The 25088-nt window shown below is 56.1% G+C and overlaps 1 protein-coding gene across 3 annotated transcripts in view; it reads left to right on the top strand.

The window, feature by feature from the left end:
• The window catches only part of PBX1 (PBX homeobox 1), a 206332-nt gene extending 181565 nt beyond the window's left edge, over window positions 1-24767 (top strand). For 2 of the 3 annotated variants that reach the window (XM_081112575.1, XM_081112574.1), the window contains 2 exons: window positions 7272-7361; window positions 21670-24767. In XM_081112575.1, the coding sequence (XP_080968701.1) occupies window positions 7272-7361; window positions 21670-21762 (183 nt within the window). In that variant the 3' untranslated portion in view covers window positions 21763-24767. Of the gene's footprint in view, window positions 1-5926; window positions 6040-7271; window positions 7362-21669 lie in introns of all 3 variants that reach the window. The other variant, XM_081112573.1, reaches the window with a different exon arrangement.
• The last annotated feature ends 321 nt before the right edge of the window (window positions 24768-25088 follow it).

Below are 25088 nucleotides of genomic sequence, written 5' to 3'. Positions count from 1 at the left end.
GCTGCTCTTCCTCCCGCTGTGGTGTAAGACTGAGGATCGAGGCCAACAGGTTAAGAACCAGAGCTTCCTCCTGCCCCATGGGCCGGTGATGGAGCGTGTCAGACCCAGCGACCCGGTGGGCGTGCACCGCGAGCAGGCGGTTCGCGGCCTCTGGGGGAGAAGGACAGTTTGTCAGCAAAGCGCACTCCGCACTCCGCAAAGGTTATCATAACGCAAAGCAGAGGTGGAAACGGCTTTCCTCTCCCGTAGATCTGCCCCGCAGATGTCGGCGTGATTCACGGTGCGTCCTCTGACGGACGGGCCCTGCGGACTCCCCTCATCACTACTCTGTGACTTTTCCTCCTCCCTGAGGGAGGGAGGAGAGAGCAGGCAGCACGCACCCCTGCCTGGGTGGGAGGAGCCTGTGGCCTCTGGGAATGGCACTGATTACAGTTTCCTGAGAAGTGATTCTGGTGGCTCCCACCTCATGTGACTATTCTGAGCACAAAGTGCATGATTTCGGGAAACCTGAGCCAAGCCCTCCAGTGGTTCTGAAGTCGTTGGAAATAATGTGTAGAGGAGCCCTGCGTGCGCTTTCTCTAAAGCAGAGTGAAGGGAATGTGCGGTGTGAGCAGCGGGACTCCTAAAGGACACGCGTCAACAGGCGACACCGGCGGCTTGTGGGTGGCTTGTCTGCGCTCCCGGGCTCTCCGCGCAGCCCGCGTCGCCCACAGGGCAAGGCAGAGCGCGGACGTGGCCCAGCCCTTCACCGGCTGTTTCTAATGCTGTGTCAGCTCTGCGATGAGTCGAAAGCATGAGTGACCGTGAAAGCAGACGGCAAGTTTAGACAAAAGGGAGTCTGGAACTGTGTTTGGCTGAGTTGGAAGCTCCTGCTCCGGAACCCTGGAGCGTTCTGGTCCCTGTCGAGGCGGGAGCGGTGTCGGAGGTTTGCTCGCTGGAAATCCGCGTTCCTCCTGCAAGGAGCCGCCGGGCCAGCACGGCTCCCCGCGGCGCCCTCCAGAGCTGCTCTTCCTCCCGCTCCGCAGCCGCTCCTGAGTATCCCTGTTGGCTGGCAGGTGCACGTCTGTTTCCTTAAGCATATTTCATAAAAATCACTTAAAACTGGGACCTAGGGCGGATTAGGGAGCATCTAGAGATTAGCGAGCATGCTTGGCAAATGTCCTATTTTGTACCAACAGAGTTGGCAACGTGGATGCAGCAAAGAGGAAGAATAGAAGGAAGAAAGAAAATGTAAAACAAAAACAGAATGCAAAAGTGGGGGCCCATTGAAGTAGTAATTACAGCCCTGGGTCCAAAATTCTTCTGGGAAGACCTTGAGGGACAGTCCCCACGACTCATGGTTGATGAGATCACAGGAAGCGTTGATCTCTGGATAAAGGGGGCCCTTTGGGGAGGTAGATTGTCTTCTGGGAAGCTTGGAGGACATTTTCGTATCCAGGAGAGAAGAAATGGGCTGTGGTTTGCCACTGTCCACGGTGGCAGCACCGACATTAGCATGGGATCGGATCTGTGACCAGCGAAGCACGCCCAGGTGTCAGCCTTTCTGCTCAGTGGCAGGGATGTGCCGAGGGCAGCGGCAGGCCCCATGTGGCAGGCCACCCTCCGGCCCCGTTTGCTTAGTAGGAGCCCTGGTTCATGTTCGCATTCCACCCGGAAATAGGAGGCTGGTGCTTTGGGGGTTGGTGGAGGATTGTCACACCAAAGCCTGGACCCTGGCTTCCTGAGAGAAGGCCACGAACCCAGGGAGGGTGACTGGCAGGCCCAGGAACCCCGGAACCCTTGTCATTTGTGTTCCAAGACCAAGTGGAAGACTCTGCCCCGTTGGTGGTTCTGTCGTGTCCTCACTTCCTGTGTTCCTCCCCTTCACGTCTCAGTGGAGAACAGCACAGCCTCTCGGGATTGGGGCTCAGAACCTCCACCCATACCTGCCCTGGGGTTCCCAGCGGCCAGACAACCTTTCCCCTGAGCAGGAAGTAGCAGGGAGTTCGAATTGGGACGAGGAGGAGACATGGAGAACAGAGAGGCCAGCCAGAGACACTCAGCCTTCCTCGAGCCGCCCCTGGTGTGGGGCCTGACAGGCGGCCCCTCCTCTGTCTGCAAACAGAGGCCGACCCCCCTGCCGCTACTTCACACAGACACAGTGGAGAGAACGCGCAGGGCTCCTCCCCACGCTGAGCTCCTCGGGGAGGACAGCACGTCTATCCTGTCACCGCGCTCAGCAGGTGCCGGGAGCCAGTCCATCCTTGCTGTTTCAAGGGACCTGGCATATATGGCATACTGTTCTTAATATGTTTGCTCACCTTCTTGGCACTATGTGTTTTAACCAAGGTCTCTGAGAAAGGTTGTTTCCCCAGATAGGGATTTTCCCCTGAAGTTAGGGAGGGAATAAAACCCCTTAACTAAGTGCCAGGCAGGTAATTAATCACTTTAACTATGAACAATCATGCTTAAGCTACATAATTTTTACTCCCTGGAATGGAGATAAGAAACGCCCTAACCTTTGGAATAGAGATTGATAGGATTGGAATCAACTGGTATAAATACAGATGTAACAAGACAACAGGACACAGAACCTAGACACAGAACCTAGACACAGAACCTACACAGAACCTAGAGACAGAAGAACTTCTCTGGAGAGAACATGGCAAAAGATCCTGGACAGAAACTGGCCACAGAACCTAGAGACAGAACCTAGCGAGAGAAGCTGGCTGAAGAATCTAGAGACAGAACCTGGCTACAGAACCTGGATAGAACATGGCAAGAGAACCTGACTAGAACCTGGTGACTGAACCTGCCTGGAGAACCTAGCCAGAACCTGGCTGAAGAACCTGGCTACAGAATCTGGTGACCGAACCTGGATGGGGAACCTGGGGAACCTGGCTGGGGAACCTGGGGAACCTGGCTGGAGAACCTAGCAAGAGAACATGGACACAGAACCTGGCTGGAGATCCTAACCAGAACTTCGCTGGAGATCCTGACCAGAACTTGGCTAGAGGTCCTGGCTAGGCTGCTGATCAACTGAACGCTGCCTCCGTGTCATTCCTTCTTCGCCGGCTCCGTCCACACCTTTGGGGACCCCTGGACCTGCTGGGGTTGGACCCCAGCAAGCAGGGACACGCGGGACTGTCTGCAGGCTCTTGGCGCTGCCCCCGTTTGGGAGGGTGGAGAGGCCAGGCACGTGGGTGATCATTCCGCCGTACAAGTCCGTAACACATCCCACCGGAAGACTGGGGCCAAGAGGGCAGCGGTGCCAGGGCCGGAAACCCCATGCAGCATGGCGATTTCATCATTAGCATTCTCTTTTTTGGGTGATGAGGTAGAGTGGTTTTCTTTTTCCTGCACAAATATACGTGTCCTGAAGACTCTAGACGTGCAGTCTCCGGGACCCCCGCACTCACACGTCTGCCTGCGCCAACGCGTGGTGCCCACGGGGACCCAGGCTCCCTCTCGGTCTCCTTCAGGCAGTGTAGCTCCATAGGAGCCCCGGATGTCGGGGTGGCAGCTGGAGCCCCGCCCCTTCCCAAGTCCAGTCTGAGCCTGTGGGCTGGCCAGCACGCGGCGCAGCTGCTGGACTGATTGGCGGTGATGTTACCGCCGCCCACAGGTAAGGTCCCTGTGACTGACCAGCAGATGCTTTGGTGGAATGGGAAGGCCACGGCACCGTGGAGCCGGCCCGTGAGCTGTGCCCCTCCGCTCCCTCCCGGCTCCTGCGCAGGAGGAAGGACCTGTCTTCGGTTGCTCAGATGGTGGTGTGACCTTCTGTCCCTGAGTGCAGTCGCCGCCTCCAGATACACATCAGGGTCTGGAGCCCTGGTTGTGTTACCCGCGTGCAGGAGACAGCCCCGCACACGGGAGCCGGCAGTCACTGCTCCGAGCCCTTGCCCTGCGCCCGTCCTCTCTGTGTCCGTGAGGCCCGGGCAGTTACCATCACTCTGTGCTCGAATATTTCTGACATCATGTGTGTTGATGGCAGCGTAACCTTGTAACTGGCACATCCCGGGCCTTCGTGGTCAGGCACGCCCCATGCCCTGGCGTTGGGTACGCCTTGGGGTTCTCCCGGTTCTCGGTGTGTGTGCCACCAGCCAGCATCTGGAAGGTAGTGTTCCTGCTATTTGACTGGGAAGGGTCGCGCCCCCGCGCTCAGACTGCGCGCTCCCGGGAAAGCCGAGAGCCTGTGAGCGACTCCCGTTGGTTCTCAGAGCGGCCAGTCCTGGGTGCTCATGGCATTGGCATGGGAGTGCATGTTGTCACACTTACGGCAAAGTGGCTTTCATTATTTCGCTTCTATTTCTGGGATTAAAAGGAAGATTCAGGAGGGAAATAATGAGGGCATGGAGGCTTGGGAGTGACAGGTCACTGTGAGGCTGACTGGGCCTTGGGCATCACCCCAGTTGGGAGCCAGAGCCGGAACCGCACAGACCTTGGGCCTGTGTTGCCTATTTTGCCTAAGACCCACCTTTTCTCATTTCTTTGGGACGAGCTGCACAGAGAAATGTGCCAGACGACACAGGGTGTGTGCAGAGCTGTGGCCAGGCCATCGTTCTCCAGGCAGTGTCGGGCGCCCACCCCCAAAGAAGGAACTCCCTGTTTCCCACCAGAAGGGAGCGAGCGCGAGCTCAGTTCATGCAGCAAAATAGCTGGGTCCTTGCGTGTGGAGGAGCGTCCCGAAGAGCCCAGAAAGACGCTGTTTCCATCTCGAGGCTGTCCCAGGCCGGTCATGCTCAGCTCACCTTGCTTCCTCTCATGGCTCTTGAGGCGTGAGGCTATGACGGCTAGTTGGGTAGGAGGCACTGCTAGAAGGCCTCCTCCAGGAGAGAACCGGAGCCCGCCCGTGAGGCGGAGCCCTCCTGCGGGAGGCAGGCCGCTCCTGCAGAGCCAGGGAGGAGCCCGAGCTCAGGCAGGAATCCTTGTTGGGCGACTCCAGAGTGTCTGGCTGGAAAGGACAGAGTGGAAGGACCTGGCCCTGCGTCTCCTCTTCCAGGCTAACGTCATGACTTACCCACACCTTGCACGTCGGGCTTCCTTTCCTCATGCGCTGAGCTGCACGCTGCCTTCAGAGTAATCCTAAGCTTCCCACACCTTGTATTTAGGTTGTGAGGGTAGCTTTTCCCAGGGCAGCCGGGGTGGGGCCAGGATGGACCTCCAGGCAAACTCCGAGGAAAGGCTCCATCTCTGGGCAGATGCTTACTGCGCCCCGGAGGGCCCTGTGCTATTATCACTGTTGTTATCAGCACTCCATACTCACGCATGCTCGCCCTTCCTGGCCCATTAACCCTGCTTCCTCTTCCTCCATAGCGGCAGGTAGCAGGGGAGGGTAGCTCATTCTCACATGTTTTCCCCACCCTAGAGGCTTCTTGGGCTGTTTGCCACCCAGCAAGGAACTTCACCTGCTTTCTAGAAATCAGCAATGTCAGTGGAGTCATACCTGGGTCCAGCCCGCGAGGGCACTGCTTCACGCACCCCTCCCCGCGCTGCCCAGTGCAGGCAGGTGGGCCGGCAGCCGCGTATTCGGACGCAGCTGCCCAGCTCGTGCGCTCCAGGCGGGGACGAATGTGGTGTGGACCAGCCCACGTTTTCCCGCGTGCGGTCCCCTGGCTAACCCTGGACCCCAGAGGTGGAGAGAGAGGCCTTAGGCCTGGAGACTGCCCCAGACCCACTAGATGAGCAGACAAGAATGTGCGGCCCCTCCCCCAGCTGGGAGCTGCTAGGGGGCCCGGCCTGGGGCGCCTGCCCACTGTGGCTCCGCCGCACGAGGACCCCTGCACCTCTGTCTGCTCTGTTCTCCATGCTACTAACCAGGCGTGGGAGGGGTTTGGGTGCAGTTTCGTTTGGGGGTTGCTTTGCATGTTGCTCTTCCTCTCGCTGTCAGTTGCGGGCGGAGCCTTTTCCTTTCTGTGATTCAGGTGCCTCATCCTTTCCTTTCCAGGTTCTTCCAGCTCTTTTAACATGTCAAACTCTGGAGATTTGTTCATGAGCGTGCAGTCACTCAATGGGGATTCTTACCAAGGGGCCCAGGTTGGAGCCAACGTGCAGTCACAGGTAGGGACCAGCCACTGTGCCGGCAGGGGGCACCTGGAGCCCAGAGCCCTCGGTCGTGTGGGCACTTCCCGCTTCTGTCCAGAAAGAGGGACACGTAGAAACAAACCTTAGCAACAACCAAACCAAACCGAAGCAGACAGCCGTTGTCGGGGGAATCTCGTCCACACTTGGTGAATGCATTTGGCTCTGGCTTGTCAGTCACCCTGGGAAGGCGGGCAGGAGCAAGGGGACTCGGCGCTCTGTGCTCACTGCCCGGGACGGAGGGGCTGCTCGGGCATCGGCTCGCTCTCCGGGCTCCCTCTCACTCCGGGTTTCCACTCGGTATCTGCCCGACACGGAGGTGAGTCCTGGGAGGCAGGCGCTGAGCGTCTCCTGCTTCCACGTGAAGCTCGGGAGACCCCGCCGGCTGACCGAACCCGTCGCCCAGCCTTCCTGCGGGTCCAGGGACCCGTTCTGGTGCCGAGTCCAAGTCCATGCTGGGAAGCGAAAGTGAAGCGTGTGGTGTAGCCCAGGGTCCTGGGCAGCTCACCCTCCCACCCCTGACTTTACCAGCCATGCCCACCCGTGTCATCAGCAGGTGGGCAGGAAGCACGACGTGCCCAGAATAGACCACGGGCCGGCGCTTCAGCCCTCACTCAGGAAGTGCCTGGGTCACGAGTGAGGAGAGACGGTCACACTTTGGCCAGGTCGCAGCGCTGGCCATCATGTGTCCCCAGACAGATGCGTGCCAGCCACACCTGCTCTCGGGCGGTGGCTGGCCGGGTGCCCTCTATGGGACACCAGCCGGGGAGAAGCTGCACGGAGATGTGGGGGGCAGTCCTCCCTCTCCCGTGGTGGCCCCACCACCACCACCTCATGCAGCTTCCTGGAAGCTCAGTGGGGCCCCCTTTCTGTTACCGTGTTCCTGCCGCCGCATGGAGCTCGAGGGGAGACTGGGTTGGCTTAGAGAGGAGCCAGCCTCCTCCTCCTGTGCTGGGGTCCAACCCCAGCATCTGGCGCCTGAACAGGGACCCCTAGGTAAGCGACCTGCACTCGGGACGGATAGGACTCCACCGTAGGAAGAGGGTGGATAGTCTTTGCCGACTCCGTCCACACCTTTGGGGACCCCTGGACCTGCTGGGGTTGGACCCCAGCACTCCTGGATCCCGGAGGAGCATCTCCGAGCGACGGCGCGGGCCTGGCATGCCGAGCGGTAGTGCCCTGACTAACCTCCTCTCTCATTCCTCCTGCAGGTGGATACCCTTCGCCATGTTATCAGCCAGACAGGAGGATACAGTGACGGACTGGCGGCCAGTCAGATGTACAGTCCCCAGGGCATCAGTGTAAGGACACAAGCCCCTCCGTTCTCTCCCTGCCAATTATTTCACAGCCACCGGGCTCACCGTGACACTTAGTGGGACTCAGCTGAGCTTAGTTTCTCGTGTCTGTATCAGTGACGCCGTCGGCAGCATTCTGCCCCCAAAACCGAGGCGCTGGGGTGGGGTCACGCGGGCCCCTGGCGTCCGGGGCTGCCAGACACAATCAGCGTTGCCAGGCACCTGCGGCCACATGCCTCCTCTGTGGGGAGAGCTGAACAGGTGACCGACAACAGGGGTGGGGAGGTTGCCGAGGCCGGCCTGGGCACGGGAGCAGAGCTGGTAGCCGGTGTGCATCGCATCAGGTGTGTGGTCTGAAAGAGAACCCTGTCTCCCACCCGTTGGAGGCCGATTAAAAAGCCATCAACAGAGAGGCGGGGCTGGCAGAGGCACGGGCGGTGCTGAGCCTCGTCCACTGGCCCTTGGGTCCCCGCGGCTCCCAACCAGCATGAAAATCCGTAGCGACAAGCTGTGTCGCACAGAGTGAAATCGATCAGACAGACACAAGGAGAGCCGAGTGTAGATTTGGGACAGCAATCCAACTCGATTCCTCAGATCAGCCGTCTGCTCCCTCACAGCGGTGACAGCAAGCTGGGACAGCTGAGGGTCCTGGGCCTGGAGCCCCGAGGCGGGGCCCTGCTGGGCGGGTGGGGATGGTCTCTGTTGTTTCGTTGGGATGTTTAGACTAAACTGGGGAAGGAAGGAAGGAAGAAAGGAAGGAAGGAAGGAAGGAAGGAAGGAAGGAAGGAAGGAAGGAAGGGAGGAAGGGAGGAAGGGAAAGAGGCATGACAGGTCATCCTCGCTGTACTGACTGGGGTGTCGCGTCTGCCACGGAGGTGAAGGTCCCTCTGCCCCGTGGTGGCCAGTGGCGTGGACTGCGGACCAGGGAACCCCAGCTGCTCCGTCAGAGGAGGCCTGGGTGCGAGGGCGAGGAGTCGGCCCGGACAAGAGGAGAGCGGGAGCACGTGCTGGCTAGGACGTTCTGTCCCGAGGGTCTGGGCTCTCCACGAATGATCCACTAGAGCAGTGGTTCTCAACCTTCCTAATGCTGTGACCTTTTCATACAGTTCCTCACATTGACCTCCAACCATAAAATTATTTTCGTTGCTACTTCATAACTGTAATGTTGCTACTGTTATGAATCGTAATGTAAATATCTGATATGCAGGATGTATTTTCATTGTTACAAATTGAACATAATTAAAGCATAGTGATTAATCACAAAAACAATATGTAATTATATATGTGTTTTCCGATGGTCTTAGGCGACCCCTGTGAAAGGGTCATTCAACCCCCAAAGGGGTCTCGACCCACAGGTTGAGAACCGCTGCACTAGAGGGTCGGGGCCGCTGGGGACAGTCCAGAGGCAGCAGCCACGCCAACAGGGGATGAGCCGTCTCGGTCAGAGTTCAAAGCGGGCAGGGAGTCAGAGCTGACCCTCGTGGGCTCTGGGCAGTCGAAGACCCTCGTCCTCTGGTGCTCATGCGATTTGCTATTCCCGTATGACCTGGTGAGTCGCCAGTGCCCCCCTAGAAACCACCCATCCATGGGGAGAAGTGTGGGCTCAGAAATGGGTTCCAGATGAGCTAAGTGCTGGGGTTGGGGGGGGGGGGCCTCCAGGCCATATGCATTCACCCACTTCCTGACACAGAGTTTTCCAGAAAGAGCTTTGCTCTGTGTGATGGGGATGAGAGTGTGGCGCGCTCACAAAGGAGCCGAGGCGTCTGCGTGCCGGGGCAGGAAACGGCGGGCAGCCGCGTTGGCATCTTTCCTAAGCGGGGAGCACGGGCTCGGACGTCACCCTGTGGGCTGGGCACCGTGTCTGGAGTGTCGTAACCGAACATGTGCAGACAATCACGTCTGATTGCACAAGCCGCGCAGACACGGCTTCAAAACGCAGCTTGAAAGAGCCTCTCGCTTGCTCCCTGTGAACTTGTTTATTTTGTTCCTGGTTTAATGTGCGGTGGATAAATCAAAGGCTGGCCCGATAGGGTGTTCCCTCCGTGTCAGTTTTAAATTGCGCCACCTGCCGAGACCAAGCTTGTGAGGGTGAGATGACTTTTTAGTGGTGGTATGAGCTGGGATGTGTACGTGTCTGTGTGTGAGTGTGTCCTTGTGTGTGTGTGTGTGTGTGTGTATTATGTATGTGTGAGTGTGTCCCTGTGTGTGTGTGCCCTTTGTGTGTGTCCTTGTGTGTGTGAACTTTGTGTGTGTGTCCTTGTGTGTGTGTCCTTTGTGTGTGTGTCCTCGTGTGTGTGCCCTTTGTGTGTGAGTGTGTCCTTGTGTGTCTGTGTTGTGTGTGTATTGTGTGTGTCTGTGGTGTGTGTGTGTGCGTTGTGCGTGTGTCCTTGTGTGTGTTCTTGTGTGTGTTGTGTGTATGTGTCCTCATGTGTGTGTTTTGTGTGTGTTGTGTGAGATCTGTGTTGTGTGTGTTGGGTGTCCTTGTGTGTGAGTATCTTTGTTGTGTGTGTTGTGTGTCCTTATGTGTGAGTGTGTGTCTTTGTGTGTGTTGTGTGTGTGAGTGTGTACACTGTGTGTGGGCACATGTTGTGTGTTCATGTGGTGGGTATGTGTGTGTGCACGAAGCATGGGGCTGTGGCTGCCAGGAGAAGGAAGGGAGACAGGGAGGGAGAGACCAGAAGAGACAGGACAGGAATGAAAGTTTCCAGCCAAGAAATGAAATAAACGCCCGCAGCCCGACGGCACTGGAGCCCAGCTGGGCCCTGGCCATGTTTCATCCGAGCAGGATGTTTTCTGGGCAGCCTCCTCGCTCCCCTGGCGCTCCTGCAGCTCCCATGTGTTACAGCCAGCGTCCGTGTAAATCCGTGGAGCCACACCACCTGCCCTTAGTGAGGCTGAGGAGCAAGGGGGCCAGGGCGGCCGGAGACCTCCGTCCAGAGTCAGGGGTCAGCCCGCATGTGTGTCCAGGGAGGCGTGGAACCTCCTCTAGAAGATGGGTGGTGGTTCCACCCTGATGCCTCCAGGGCTGCCGGAGGGAAGAGACTGTAGGTGGGAGAGGCCCTGGCCGGGCGTCCTGGTCCCCTGGGCTGCTGTCGGCAGCGTTACAGGATAACGTGCTCACTGGCCTTTTCTCCTCGTGGGCAAGGGTGTTCACAGTGGGTGTTCCCCGCGAGGTGGTGATGGAGTCACTGACTGTCCTGAGGGGGAGGTGTGCTTCCAGGGATAGAGCTACCCCGGGCCCCTCGTTAGCACGTGACGGGACCTGACAGCTGGCCTGCTTTGTGCCCAGGACAAGGCGACCGAGCTGGGTGGGCGTGGCGGGGAGTCGCGGGCGAGCCTCCAGGCGCCTGCCACTCGCACCGCCCTCTCCATCCCGTCACCGCGAGGTTAGAAATAGAGCGTCAGCTGGACGGCTGTGTATTTCCTAGTCGCTGTCCCGGCCTCTCGCTTCTTTCTCCTGCGGGTCCCTGACGCTGGCCTTCCCTGCCCGGGGCCTCGGCGCCTCTCCATTGCGGCCTCCGTGTGTTCAGCCTGAGACCCACCGCGGCCCCACCGGGCCCAGTGGCCTTGGGTGCCGGTCAGTGTGGCCAGCTCACCACGCAGGATTTCACGACCGGCGGCTCTTCACTCAGCTGTGAAGTATCTAGTAATGATTTTTATTTTAAATATTTACTAATCCACAATAGTCTCTTTTTAATTTTAAAAGGTTCTTCAGTCTTGTTTTTTGTAAAAGGTTTCTAAGCTTTTTGGCCAATGCATGCTCTCTGGGAATAAGATTCAAATCTGCATTAACCATGGGAAGGGTTTGGGAAGGGGGTGGTGAGGCTGTGAGGGCCTCCCTGAGCCTCCGGCTCCTCCTGTCCCAGAGCGCCGCCTGTGGGCTCCCACCGGGTAGTGACTCGGTGGCGTTTCTGACGGGGTGGTCGCCATCCTGTCTGCCAGGTCGGGGACTAGAACTGCTCCTGGGGCAGGATCACGTCAGTTGTGCCGCTCAAGGCGGCCCTGCCTTCTGCTCTATAAAGAAAACGTCCGCAACCTCCAAAGGGCAGCTCGTTCCCGGGGTCGCTCCGTTCCTCTACACTCAGGAAACAGTAAGCGAATAGACTAGATTTAATGCGGGGCCATCAGCACTCATTTCCGAAGAGGCCTCTCGCCTCCTCAGAAGGAGGGCCTGGTTCTCCCGCAAGCTTGACTTTGGATGAAATAATGGACCTCTTTCTTAGGAAAAGTCAAGCGTAGTTTTTAAACTCTACTTATCTCTGGCTTTATTTGAATTGGGGACGATTCTTTTCCACATTCCTGAATATTAATATTTAGATCTCTGCACACTGTCCATCTGAGAGGATAAGCAGAAGGCAGGACTGACCTGCATCTGGGACAAGCACCAGAGGAGGAAGGAAGTGAAGATGACACCTGCTCCTCTGCGTGCTCCCTGAGCGCCTGGCTGCAGCACCTGGAGCGTGGAGGCCTCAGCCCCACAAGCCTGAGGCCGCAGCCGGCAGGTGGGAGGTGCCTAGTGCAGGCCCTGCGCCTCCCCCAGGGAAGGAGTCAAGGTCATATCATTGAAAGCACCTAGGGAGTGGCCCTTGTAAGGGGACTTATATCTGATCCCCGTCAACTGAAAATGCATGTGTTCACTACAAGCAGGTGCTGGCACTGCCTTTCCTCATAGACTTTGCAAATGGCAGCACCACAAGCCCCTTTCCCTGGCACGTGGGGTCTGCAGGTCCTGCCACGGGTGGGAACTCCGGTCACTGCTGTCCCACACGTGCCGTTCGCCACACGAGGCTGGTGGGCACCTGAGATGTGGCGAGTGTGGCCGAGACAATGAATTTTCATTTGTGCCTAAAGTGAGTGAGTTGATGTACAAATCAGCTTCACGTGGCTGGTGGCTGCCGTGTTGGGCAGAGCGGTTCCAGTGCCCCGACAGTCCTTTAGTGGCCGCCAAAGGCAGAGCGATGGTGTCAGGGAGCTGGCCGCCGCGTGGGAACAGCGCCATCCTCACACAGAACACAGGAAAACGCTTTCTGCTTAAGTACGTGTTTCCTCATAGAAACCTAACTCTTTATTAAAAATTAACTGTGTACAAGAGGTTAGCTCAGATTAGCATACAATGTGCTCTAAACACTGAAATAATATGGAGGGAGGATTTACGATACCTATAATAATAAAAGCATAATATGCTCATTAGACCGGATGTCCTTCTGGATGACCTTCCAGATTAAGTCGCAGCGGGTGGGGGCTGAAGGTGTGGTGGGCGGGGGCTGAGGCAGAGGTGGCCACCGTGGTGGCGGGGGTCAAACCCCTGGCACGAATTCGTGCATTGGTCCTCCAGGAAATATATAAATGCCTACATCTATTACTAGCAATGGCCAGCTGAGTCAGCCACTATTCATCGAACCCAATACCATCTCAAGCCTAAGCCGGGCTCAGTGTCAGGTGCGGCGGGGCCGGCCTTGGGTCCAGTGTCTCCGTGAGAGACTTGGCAGGCCATTACCACGGGTGGCAAGACTGTTCCAGGAATCTAGGTGCCAAATAGCCACACAGGTTACCTTTTTAAAACTCTGGGACCACCCTGGCCGGCGTGGCTCACGGTTAGAGCATCGACTGTGCGTTGAAGGGTTGCAGATTCAATTCATGGTCAGGGGCATATACCTGGGCTGCAGCCTCCATCTCCGGCCCCACTTGGGGTGCGTGCAGGAGGCAACCAATCGATGTGTCTCTCTCACATGATGTTTCCCTCTCTCTCTCTCCCCCCTTTTCCTCTCTCCCCCTCCCTCCCTTCCACTCTCTCTAAAAAATCAATGGATTCCGGTGAGGATTAACCAAATACAACAACAACAAAAATTCGGGGGATGGCCAAGTGGGAGAAGAATCCAGTTTTGCCTGTTTAATAGACTAGACCCGTGGTTGGCAAACCACGTCTTGCGAGCCACATGCGGCTTTTTGGCCCCTTCAGTGTGGCTCTTCCACAAAATACTACGTGCGGGTGCGCACGTACAGTGCTATTGAAACTTTGTGGCCCATGTGCAGAAGTTGGTATTTTGTGGAAGAGCCACCCTGAAGGGGCCAAAGAGCCGCATGTGGCTCGCGAGCCGTGGTTTGCCGAGCCTCAATTTGCCGACCACTGGGCTAGACAGTATTGGAGAGGCTCTGGAGGCAGCAGGCGCTCCGAGCCTCCAGGAGGCTGAGCAGGGCCAGTCGCAGCCGGGCCAGGACTGCCATCCTGCCGCCCCCTTGTCAGCACTCTTCACTGAGCGAAAGCGTTACGGCTGCAGACTGCAGAGATAAGACATATGAACCAGAGTAGACAAAGAAATAGAAAACAGAAAAGTAATGGCAAATTAAATTTAAAAGAGCTAGGCAATAAGAAAAATAGAGAAGTAGGAAGAAATAATATCCGATTAAACTACAAGCCGGTGGAGGATGAAGATGGCAGGAGAACGATAGAGCGCCCGGACATGGCGAGAGGAAGTGCACAAATACTACGGAGAACCATACAAACAGAAAAGCAGCGCGGGCGCGTGGTAAACCCCGGCCTCAGAGACCGGACTGGCAGAGATTATACAACAGACCGAGCAGCAATACACAGCAAGTGCCGTAAAGCAGGAAATTAAAGAACAATTAAAAACAATATGGATAGAAAATTAACAGGCTCAAACGACGTTTAATAATTGCATTAATAACTAACACTTACTGGCTTGGTCCCCTGTGCTAGGCAGTTTGTATGCATTAACTTATGTAATTCAAGTTTAATAACACAATTAGGTCGGTTTTAAAATGTAAACAAGAAAGTTAGGAGGCATCAGAACGATAACAACAAGATGGAAGCTAGTGAGACAGACCTGCAGGCATGGTCTCCCGCCCGGTGTGCTGTGGGCAGCCCCGAGGGCCCGCTGGAGCCTGGCGGCTCTCCCGCCTGTTGGGAGCGCTCCGTTCCTGGAGGCCATTCCCAGCAGTTACAGTGTTCCAGCCAGAGGATTCCTGCCCAGTGCCTCGGGCAGGGGCAGTCCCGCCTCGGCCCTGCTCACTCAGCACCTCCCAGGTCCTGCGGGCCACGCCTGCGTAGGGTTCTCGGGTTCTTGCTCTCACTTCCTCTCCAGGCCCTGGTTCTGATGACAAGCGTCCTGGTTTTGTAACCAGGCCTGATACATCCTGGGTGCTTAACGCATACTCTAACCTTTGTCAAGAGGTCTTCCTTCTCCTCCCTTCTCACCCCCCTCCCTCCCTCCCCTCTCCCCTCCTTCCTAACCAGCAGGCAGGCTGTGGCTGACTTGTGGCTGAATTGTCTGCCTGCCCCCAAAGACTTTTGCATTTTTGTTATTCAGGGAGTCTTTCCCACAAAAGAATGACTTTTTTCTTCCCTTTTTTTTTTTCATTTTTCACAGACTGATCCCCATATTTGAACCCCACCTTATCAAAACCTTGTACCCTCGAACCCTAGCCAACTCCCACCAGAAACCTTCCGTGGGTGTGTATTCAGGGACCGGAGCAGTGGTGTCTTCTTCCTTCTCTTCCTCACTCCTTTTTTCTGGGACAGGTGCTGTCGCAGTGGCCTTGAGCTTGGTCCACAGTCATTCCTTCACTCACTCATTTGTTCAGCAGGAATTTGCTTGGACTTGTAGCAACCACTGGAAGTGAGGGCAGGGACATAAAAGATCTACTGCCTATCCCCAGGCAACTCCCATCTCCTCTAAGCTAAGGGCTATGTTGAGGGGTTTCCTTTACACTTTAAAGGGACAACAACCATTTAACTCTTCAAGGCCCCTGTATTCTGGAGAGAGCTGGGAATCCCTTGCTGACTCCCATGCTGGGCGGGTCCGGCAGCTGCTCTCCCCAGAACTGAGGCAGCAGGGACTGGTCCTTGCCCGCAGCTCTGGAGTTGCCCGGGCGTCTCAGACACACCGAGACCTACATTAGCTGCGGGCTCTCCTTCACATGCGTTGTTTAAATGTTACAGGCTAACATGTGATGTGGAACATCTGGGGTGTGCAGGAATCACAGGGAAGGAAAGGACTGCTAACTCTTTTCTCAGCAGCCTCCGTGTGTGTGGTGCATGTGGAAACGTGGTGATCATATAAAAAATGTCATTTTGTAACCTACTTATTTTACTAAAAATACATTATGGTGTTTTTCATATCATGAAACATGTCAAACATAACTTTAGTAACTACATAAGGAACCTGTTATAGGGAATGCCCCTAGTTTATTTAATCAGTCTCTACTGCGGACACTGAAACTGCCTTCTTTTTTTACAATTTTAATAATTCTGTGGCAAACATCATAGTTCAGGGAATTAGGTGCATGCTTTCTGTTACTCCTTGGATACATTTCTGAAAATGGAGTCGATGGAGCAAAGGGCAGAAGATGTCTAACCCTTTTCTCCTGGAAACATCTATGCATTTGTTCTTCCCACCAGCAGCTCATGGTCGTCCCCAGTTCGCCACAAGCTCAATGACAATGACTTAGCCGTGTTTCAGATTTGTCAATTATCTATCTATATAAAAGGCTAATATGCTAAGTGTCCGTCCAAGTAATGATGTCACGTAGCAACGCCCAGCTTCCTCTCCCTAGCGACTAGCCTCCTTGCAGTTTCTTCAGCCCAGGAACATGACTTGCTTTATAGCCGAGTGGAAACATTTTACACTTCAATCTAATGTCTGTGAAGCATTTTCCTGTGCCTCATCTCATTTGATCCTCACAGAAGTCCTGGAGTAGGTAGATAGGAGACTCAGTGGAATCCTATTTTCTTTTCATTAGCTAGAAAACAGAGATTTAGAAAGCTCAGAAACTTGACCCAACTGAAAAGAAGTAAGAAATGGTGGACCTTGAAAATGACTTAAGGTTTTCTCACTGCACAGAATATAGTCAAACACTGCTGCAGTTAAATATTTTACCCTTTGTTCTCCCTGCGTGATCTACAATAATGATCTGCTTCATGTTGATATTTATATAATCTTCTGTGTTGCTGACAATTACCTGAAAGAGAAGTTGGGGTGCTTCACTGGGCTGGAAAAAGTTTAGCTACCTCAGAAAGCAGGTCTAATTAAGCAAGTTTACTCTATATCTATAAAAGGCTATGTTGACTCGCACATGCACGATACATACAAAGCTCTCACTGGCACCAAACGCAAACGTGTGTTTCAATCTGTCACTGTCGATCGTGAATTTGGTTGACACTTCTATTATAGAGAAAGGGCAAATAGCGATACTAAAATATTTCTTCTAATTAATTTCCTTTCAATGTGCACGAATTCATGCACCAAGCCACTAGTTAAATTATAAAAGGGTGTCTCACTTTCACTTGACTTTAATTTGTTTCTTTTTGATTACTCGTGAATTTCTTCATGTTTATTAGCCTTGTAAATGTATTCTTGAAATGTCCACCTTTTTCTCAGTGACTTCCCGAACTCTTCTGCAGTATGATGTCCCACCACTGCACTGAGGGCGTGTGGAAAGTGGAGAAAACTCTACTTCTAGATGGCGGGATGCCCGTGGAGGAGGCCTCCCCACCCCATGTGCTGTTCTGTTTATTTCAGTGGAAAGTTCTTCGGCAGGAAAGCCGTTGTTATCCTAGGAAAACTAAAGGCAGATCTGTTAGTGGTACTGTTATTGATCTTAAAAAGATAAGAGCCAAGCTGCAGTGGGAATATAGAATACCTTCTCTCTCCGTCTAGTCATTGCCCTGACTTCTCCGGACCCTCCACAGCCACACGGCTGGGATATTTCTGGGACAATATAAAAGGGGAAAAGCTAAAATTTAAAAAGTCAGTCCACATTCCATGTGGACAAGAATCCCAGCCTAACGAGGGTCCCGCATCAAGGATGTGCGTGGGAGGCCGGGTGCGTTCGCAGTCTGGATGCAGCGGTCTTCAAGCCTTTCTCTCGCGTCACCTGTATACAGTTCTGAGCGAAGACGCCTCCCTGAATGAAGAAGGCAGCAGGGAGGCTGTTCCCCCTGCACCCCCCCTCCCTACCCCCCACTCTCTGCCGGCCGCAACCCTGCAAGCTCTCAGCGCCATTTGAGCGCATTAAGCAGCCAGCTCTCTGGTGACATAGCAATTAGGGGTCTGAAATAGATTTGGTGCGTCACGGAGGATAAGGGCTTTGAAAGTTTCTGTTGTGATTACAGCTTGTACCTCCCACAAATAACAGGCTTCAAAATAAGCGGCTGCCAGCGCGGCCTTTGTGGCTTTGTCTCAGTGATGGCATGTAAGTTGCTATTACTGTCCTCGCTGTACTTGAATATGCCAGTCTCTGGGCGTGGAGTTGGCTCCGTGTCTCTCCGCGGCATGTCACTGGGTCTGGTTATCTGGGGTGATGGCTGTGTGGACGGCAGATGAGTGAGAGGGGCTTCAGCTTCCGTGTGATGGTCAGTCGCCTTGAGGTGTCCACCCCGAGTGATGTGTGTGCTCCGTGGAGACCCCATCACGTGGAAGTATGTGTGTAGCCTCCATGTGCACTGTGAGTAAAGGATATCTTTCAACAAAGCAAAGCAAAATCAGAGGTTATAAGAATAAAACGAAGACCTTAGGGCTGTAGAGAGTCAGCCCATCAGATCACTTATACTGAGAGTAAAACAAATGCCCTTTGCTTGAATTACCCAGATTTGGCTATGAGTAAAAATAATAGTCTCTTACAGCTTTCTTCCCGCAGCGTGTGTGTGTGTCTGCATGCGCACGCTCATTCCTGGGGTGCTGTATGTTCTGAATGTGTGCTCAGTCTATGAGAATACATGCATGTGTGTTCTGCACACTGTGCCGATGTGTGTAAGGGGACATATTTGGGATTTTGCAGGTCTGAGTGCGGAGGGTGTCTATTCAGATAGAAATAGTTTTCTGTCCTAAGACACCTCTTTAGCCCAGACAAACTAAGCTTTTTTTTTTTTTTCTCTCTATCTCTGAAAAGTTAAATTAAACAATTCGTAAGTTTTAACTTCCTGTGTATACATCAAACCTACAGAGTCTGCAGGATGTGGAAACGTTCTGCGTAACAGTCACATTTGCACTTTTAATAGAAATAAGAAAGCACCTGACCCCAAAGCTGGGAACTGTACCCACACCCGTGGACGGCCTCGACCAGCCCCTCCCGTGTCCCACGTGCCTGACATGGCGGCATGAATGCTGGGTGTTCGCCACAGGTGAAATAGAAAAGAATGACGCTAAGAAGGTGCCAGGGTAGATCTCGATCCCAGAGCCCACTGACAGGTGCCCTCCAGTTGGATGGCGCTAGGTGCTGGCAGGATGGTGCTGGTGGGCGCATTGGCAGGTAGGGTTGTGTCTGGATTGTGACAGGGCACCCATAGATGGCAGTTAGAGTGCGTGGCACAGAAGGTTGAAGAAGTGACTTGTAACAAAAGAGTTCACATGTTACCAATGGACATGGGGCAGGTTGACCGTCTTACTGTGCAGTCTCGGCCAGGACCCCGCAGTGCGGTGTAAGAGAAGCCGAGCTGACCAGCAGTGTGGTCCTGCACAGGGTGGCATGTCAGGAAGTAAACCTGGGTGTATATGTCTCAGTACAGGCTGTCAAGGCTCTCTCAGCTGTTTCCTGGGCCTACATGGCCAAGTACAGCCCGCCAGGCTCTCTCAGCTGTTTCCTGGGCCTACATGGCCAAGTACAGCCCGCCAGGCTCTCTCAGCTGTTTCCTGGGCCTACATGGCTTGGTATAAATGGTCATGGAGGTCACCCACCTGAGACCATATATCTCTCCACCGCCAGTGCCAGTACATGTTCCCTCACGTCTTCGCTTGTCCCTCTCGGACATTGTCTAACATCTGTGAGGTGCAGGCACTGGGAGGCAGCGTGGAATCGGCCAGGAGCCCCACAGTGGTGCTCATGGTCTGGCGGGCGAGGACATGCCCATGGCAGCCCAGTGCCTTGTGATGTGACAGAGGACAGGGCTGCCCCCAGGAGACCATGCTAGGGGCACATGGGACACGTGCGCACCCTCCAGGTGGAGACAGCAGGTGTGGGTGGTGGGACTGGGTGAGCGGCCCTCTGCTATGGGAACTCCTGAGTGGCGGGAGGGGGTATTGAAGCATGAACCATGAGCATTGAGCAGGGCAGGAAGAGCAGGCCTGAAGGGGACACGGACCCTCAGCTCGAAGCCACTGAAGGTGGAGGAGGGGTGGGGAGGAGGTCAGAGCTGCATTTTTAAAGGTCGCAGCTCTTTAAAGAGGTGGATCTGCAGTGGCCAGGCTGAGATTTCCCAGGGAGCATCCTGGCAACTCGGAGCAGCTCTCGGAAAGCTCCCTGTAAAATGTTGGGAAAACTGCCTGCCGGGAACCTGGTTGCTCCAGCTACCTCGGTGGGAAACGGTGGCTCTGGCCGTGCCTGCCCTGGTGAGCGTGTGGGTGCCCGTGCGGGTCACAGGGGCGGGGCCTCTGTGTCTGTGTTTCCCTCCCTGGCCGCCCACCAGCGCCGAGGACAGCCCCGAGCTCTCCCCCCGCCTGCCACGCCCGAGTCTGGGCTGCTGGCATCTGCCTGTGTGCAGGCCGAGCTCCTCGCGGTGCTGACATCAGCCGCTTTGTGGCACCTCAGCGAGTTCTGGGCTGCAAATGAGAGTTTCTCAGTGCCAGGCTCACTTGGCTGTCACATCCGGTGATGAATTCTCTGCATCAACCCTGTGCTACTAAGGGGAGTTCGGAGGAAGGAGGGGGGGGAAGGGCGGGCCTCAGCCCAGCGTCACTGCTCTGGGTCACAGTCAGCTGCTTGGATGCTCAGGACCCAGGCAGGCGGCCCCTGGGCCAGCTCAGGGCAGGTGCAGGGAGAGGGGATCAGGGCAGGTGCAGGGAGAGAGGGGATCAGGGCAGGTGCAGGGAGAGAGGGGATCAGGGCAGGTGCAGGGAGAGGGGATCAGGGCAGGTGCAGGTAGAGAGGAGATCAGGGCAGGTGCAGGGAGAGGGGATCAGGGCAGGTGCAGGGAGAGAGGGGATCAGGGCAGGTGCAGGGAGAGAGGATCAGGGCAGGTGCAGGGAGAGGGTATCAGGGCAGGTGCAGGGAGAGGGGATCAGGGCAGGTGCAGGGAAAGGGGATCAGGGCAGGTGCAGGGAGAGAGGGGATCAGGGCAGGTGCAGGGAGAGAAGATCAGGGCAGGTGCAGGGAGAGGGGATCAGGGCAGGTGCAGGTAGAGAGGATCAGGGCAGGTGCAGGGAGAGAGGGGATCAGGGCAGGTGCAGGGAGAGAGGGGATCAGGGCAGGTGCAGGGAGAGAGGGGATCAGGGCAGGTGCAGGAAGAGAGGGGATCAGGGCAGGTGCAGGGAGAGACGGGATCAGGGCAGGTGCAGGGAGAGAGGGGATCAGGGCAGGTGCAGGGAGAGGGGATCAGGGCAGGTGCAGGGAGGAGCTGCCCCCGCCCCCCGGCCAATGCCATAGTCACTCCTGCCCCGTGACCCCAGATATTCCAGGAGTGTCAGGCCTGGTCCGGGCCTTCACCGCGTGTTCGGAGCCGAGGGCTGTTATCTGGGAGGGAAGGAGATTCGTGCCTTTTGCACACACACTGCGGCTCACACAGTCCGTGGGCGAGCGAGGGCGGGGTCACGAAGTCGCCGCGGCAGCACGTCGGGTCCGGCCGGGCTCTCCGAGTGCCGGTCCTTGTAGGGGTGCTCACTGGCGCGGTCCTGCGGGAACCGTGTTGCTGCTTGGATGCTCTGGACTGAGTGTTAGGAAAAGAAGGTACAAATGGAGACCGAGCGTAGCGCCCGGCTCACCCCCTCGAGACACTTCCCACAGGCCAGGCCGGGGCGCTGGCTGAGCCCTCTTCTCCCGGGCCACCCTCTGTACTTTTCGAGGTGCCTCCTCAAGACGGGGTTCGCCTCCCTGGAACCTTCCTTGCAGCCGGGCTGTGCATTGCTGGGTCCTGCCTTGAGTCATAGTTCCCCCAGGTGTGGTCAGTGCCCGCTGAGGACAGGAACGGCCCCCGGCCATTGACATGTGTGGAGGCGCCTGGGACCCAGGGCTGGGGAACTCGGAGCTGGAAGGGCCCTTCGGAGGCAGTTGGGAAGCCTTTTTGTCTTTCTCAAGGGGGACTTGGGGCCAAAGGGGTGGGAGTGCCCGGCCAGAGTCAGCACAGGGACTCGGGCCCCTGGACCTGCAGGGCAGGTGGTCTCAGCTGACGGAGGTGTGGGACTCGGTATCACAGGCACGGGAGGCCCCAGCCACTGAGGGGGCGGGGGAGTGACCACAAGGACAGCCTGCTGACCAGTGCCCCCTGGCAGGCCCTGAGCCGCCTTCTCAAGGCTCCTCCTTGTCATCGTCATCATGTGCTCCCACCGCCCCTCACAGCCTGACTTCTCTCCTTCTTCCCTTCTAGGCTAATGGAGGTTGGCAGGATGCGACTACCCCCTCATCAGTGACGTCCCCTACAGAAGGCCCTGGCAGCGTTCACTCCGACACCTCCAACTGACCTCCCCGCACGCGCATCCCGGCTGACCCTGCGCCCGGCGGGCGGGGCCGGAGGGAGGGTCTCCCACGCCGAAGCGGTCAGACCGGAGGCGCAGCCATCAGCAGCCACCATGAGCTCCTCCCTCTCCTCCCGGGAGGCCCTCCGGCCAATCTGGACACTTCTTTATACTCTGTCCCTTTTTCTGGGTAGAAGCCAGCCTTCCCTGCCAGCAGCATCAGCCTGGTGCCCTCACCGCCCCTGCCCCTGCCCTCCACTCCCTGGGCCCCTGCCCGCTACATGTCACTGAAGGATATTTTCAACAATTAGAGGAATTTAAAGAGGGAAAAAATGCAAAGAAAACAATAAAAGCGTTTGTATGTTTTCACGCTGGTGGTATGAGGAGCCACGTTACCTCATCGAGCCCCGTGCCAGGCAGCCCTGTCTCCCGTCACTACCTCTCACAAGAACCACCCCGCTGCCCTGCTCCTCGGCCTCCCCGACCCGCTGCCTCCCAGCCCGGCTTCCCTGGGTCCTGCCATAGCCGGGCTCCCGAAGGCACTATGTCCTGGGTTCAGCTCCGCCAGGTAGATGCCAGGCACAAGTCAGCGACAGGAGAGGGCGCGGCCTCGGAGGCAGCGTCCAGGCTTATCGTCCTCGGACAGCTCCTGGCTTCAGAGGCGGACTTCGGGGACCAGACGCTGCGGAGCCAGGTGTGGGTCAGCGTGGTGCCAGGTGCATCACAGAGGGGGGGAGGTTCTCTCCTGAACCCTCCCCTCACATGCATGTGCACACATACCTGTAGGCACATGCACAGGCTCTCACATGCACCGCCCCACGATCAGCCACATGCCTCATACAGATGCCTACATTAGTAACAGTTCCATCCGCCTGTGAGCCCATGAGAGGGACTCTGTGAAGGACACAGACAAGCAGCTCGCGGGGTCCAGGACCGGTGGCCCCAGCGCACACGCACACACACACACACACACACGCCAGAACCACCCCACAGGGCAGGCCAGCTCCCGGGGTCCCTCCCTGCTGCCTCTGCCCGAGCCTCAGGCGCGGGCACGCGTGCGGTGGAGCGCTCTGTTCTGTGTTTGTCTGGGCGCTAGGGACCTGCCATGAACTGTTCAGTTCTGTGCGCCGCGTCTGGGTCTGGAGGACGCGGTGGCGTGAGAGCTCGGCGCAGTACCTGTTCGCTGGCTTGTCTGAGGACCTGCGAGTGGCGAAGGCGGGAGGTCCCGGTCTCAGCGAACTCCGCAGGTGACAGTCACGCTGTGGGCCTGTCCAGGGAGACGCGCAGGGAGGCTGTTCTCTGATGTCGCCTGTCGAGTGGGCGGTCCTCAGCTCTCTATGGGCCTCGTCCCGGATCTGTGGCATGCGGTTCTGGCCGGGCTTGCGAGACAGGACGCGGGGGCCCTTCTCCCCGAGCTGCAGGGTGAGGGCGGGAGCAGCATCTCCGAGAGAAACTGGCTGAGGTCAGGCGGCAGAGGCTTTCCTGGTCTAACGTCTGGTCACATCAGCTCCGTCACCGTGATGGCAAAGGCAGGTCATGGCTGTTGCTTGTTTGGTTGCTTTGGTCTGTTTGGCTCCTTAGAAGAGAGATAACCTCCGACATGGAAACGTCGGCCCTGGCTCTCAGTTTGTGCTTGAATCTAATGTTGGCCTTGCCAGTGCCCAGGCCCGGCTGCTGCAGGGCTTCCGGGGCGTGGCCCTGAGGGTGGCTCCGCGTGGTGCACTAACGGGCAGAAACTGCTCCGCTCCGGCGTGTTGGAGGGCGTGAGTGTTGGAAGGGAGAACAGGGAGATGTTGGGATCATGCTAATGAGGAGCGTGAGGAAGCCTCATCGGGCCGCTGTGCACCCTGAGCCGTCACCGGGCCGGGCTCCACGCAGGGTGCCAAGGGCACCGCGTCTCCATCCAGCCGAGGAGACCCGTCTCGGGCAGGGACGCGCGGACGCAGGCACAGGGATACCTCGCGGACGCCTGACCTTGGGCACAGGGTTCTCCTGCAGCCGCAGGAAGCCTGGTTTGGGCTGAAGGGTTTCCCTTTTGGGTCAGTGGGAAGATGGTAGCAGAGCGCGGTGCCCGCCCTGCGGCAGCTGCACCCGCTGTCACCGCCACACGCAGCCCTCTTTGCACCTTTCCCTTTCTTCCTCCACGGCCACGCTCACATCCACGTGGCGCCAGGGGGTCTCTCAAGTTAAGCAAACCCTGAGAGCACAGTCAGCGGGCGGGGTGGACAGAGGGCCTGTGGCTGGCAGTGCCCTGGAGCTCCTGCCCCTCAGGCCCGCCCACCCGCGTGCCCAGGACTCCGCTTCCCAGGGACAGAGGAGCGCGCAGTGTCCTGGCCGCGGAGTCCCCTGGGGTCTGCCCACCTGTAACTGCTCATCGCCCCCCTTGCCATCCCTCGCTCCTGAGTGGGGTGCACCCCCGCACACGCTTCTGCCCGGTGGCACCTTCGTGACATGGTTTTATTTGGCTGCTGGTTGCCTTTTCTTTCACTTGCCCTTCCCACTTCCCTTCTGAGTTTTATTTTTCTGCCCAGAAAAAACCTGACTTCGATACCAAAAAAAGATAAAACTACAGAAACTCAAATTTAAAGAAAACTTTTTAAAAAAATACTCAACAATCCTCTCAGCTTTATTAACATTTTCCATTGTTTCTTGCGACTCGTGTCTTGTTCTTTGTAGTACTGATGACGAACATTTGATAATGAATGTTCTTGTATATTCAGATAAAGGGAAAAAAACCAAAAAAGCGGTCTGGATTTAATAGTGTTTATAATAAAAATTTTAAAAATGACCCTCACAGCACGAAAAGCAGGACGGGGTCGCCTCCGTGCCCACGCCCTCATCTCCACGTCTGTTTTCACACGGAACGACCCGCATTGGCCATGCTCCCCATTTCTCTTTTATTTTCTTGCATTTGTGAATTAGTTCAAGAATGCTAGACAAGTGTCGAGTTGTGCACACCCATTTCCTGTTCCACGATGTTTAAAAGTGACCGTAATTCATTTTGTAAACTAAAAAAAGAAAAAAAGAAAAAAAAAGTTGGGATAGTGAGCATCATAGAGGTACAACCTAACATGTTATTATGTTTCTTAACTTTGAGACCCAGAAATGAATTCTTTTTTTCCCCCCTTTATTCCTGCTCTTGAAAATATAACAAAAAGAATCATGTTTTGTTTTGTGTTATTTTTGGTTTGTTTATAGGGGTGCTTTTTTTTTCATTGTCAGGAGTATGATCTTGCTGTTTTTTTCCTTACACATGTACCAAGGCGGTGTGAAAAGAGGGCAGCCGGACAGAGGCTGTTTCTGGCTGCTTCGGTTTTTTCCCAGAACTGAG

Source organism: Myotis nattereri, assembly GCF_964212035.1.
Source record: "Myotis nattereri genome assembly, chromosome: 18".
Classification (NCBI taxonomy): Eukaryota; Metazoa; Chordata; class Mammalia; order Chiroptera; family Vespertilionidae; genus Myotis; species Myotis nattereri.
This window is presented reverse-complemented; position numbering and strand designations above follow the sequence as displayed.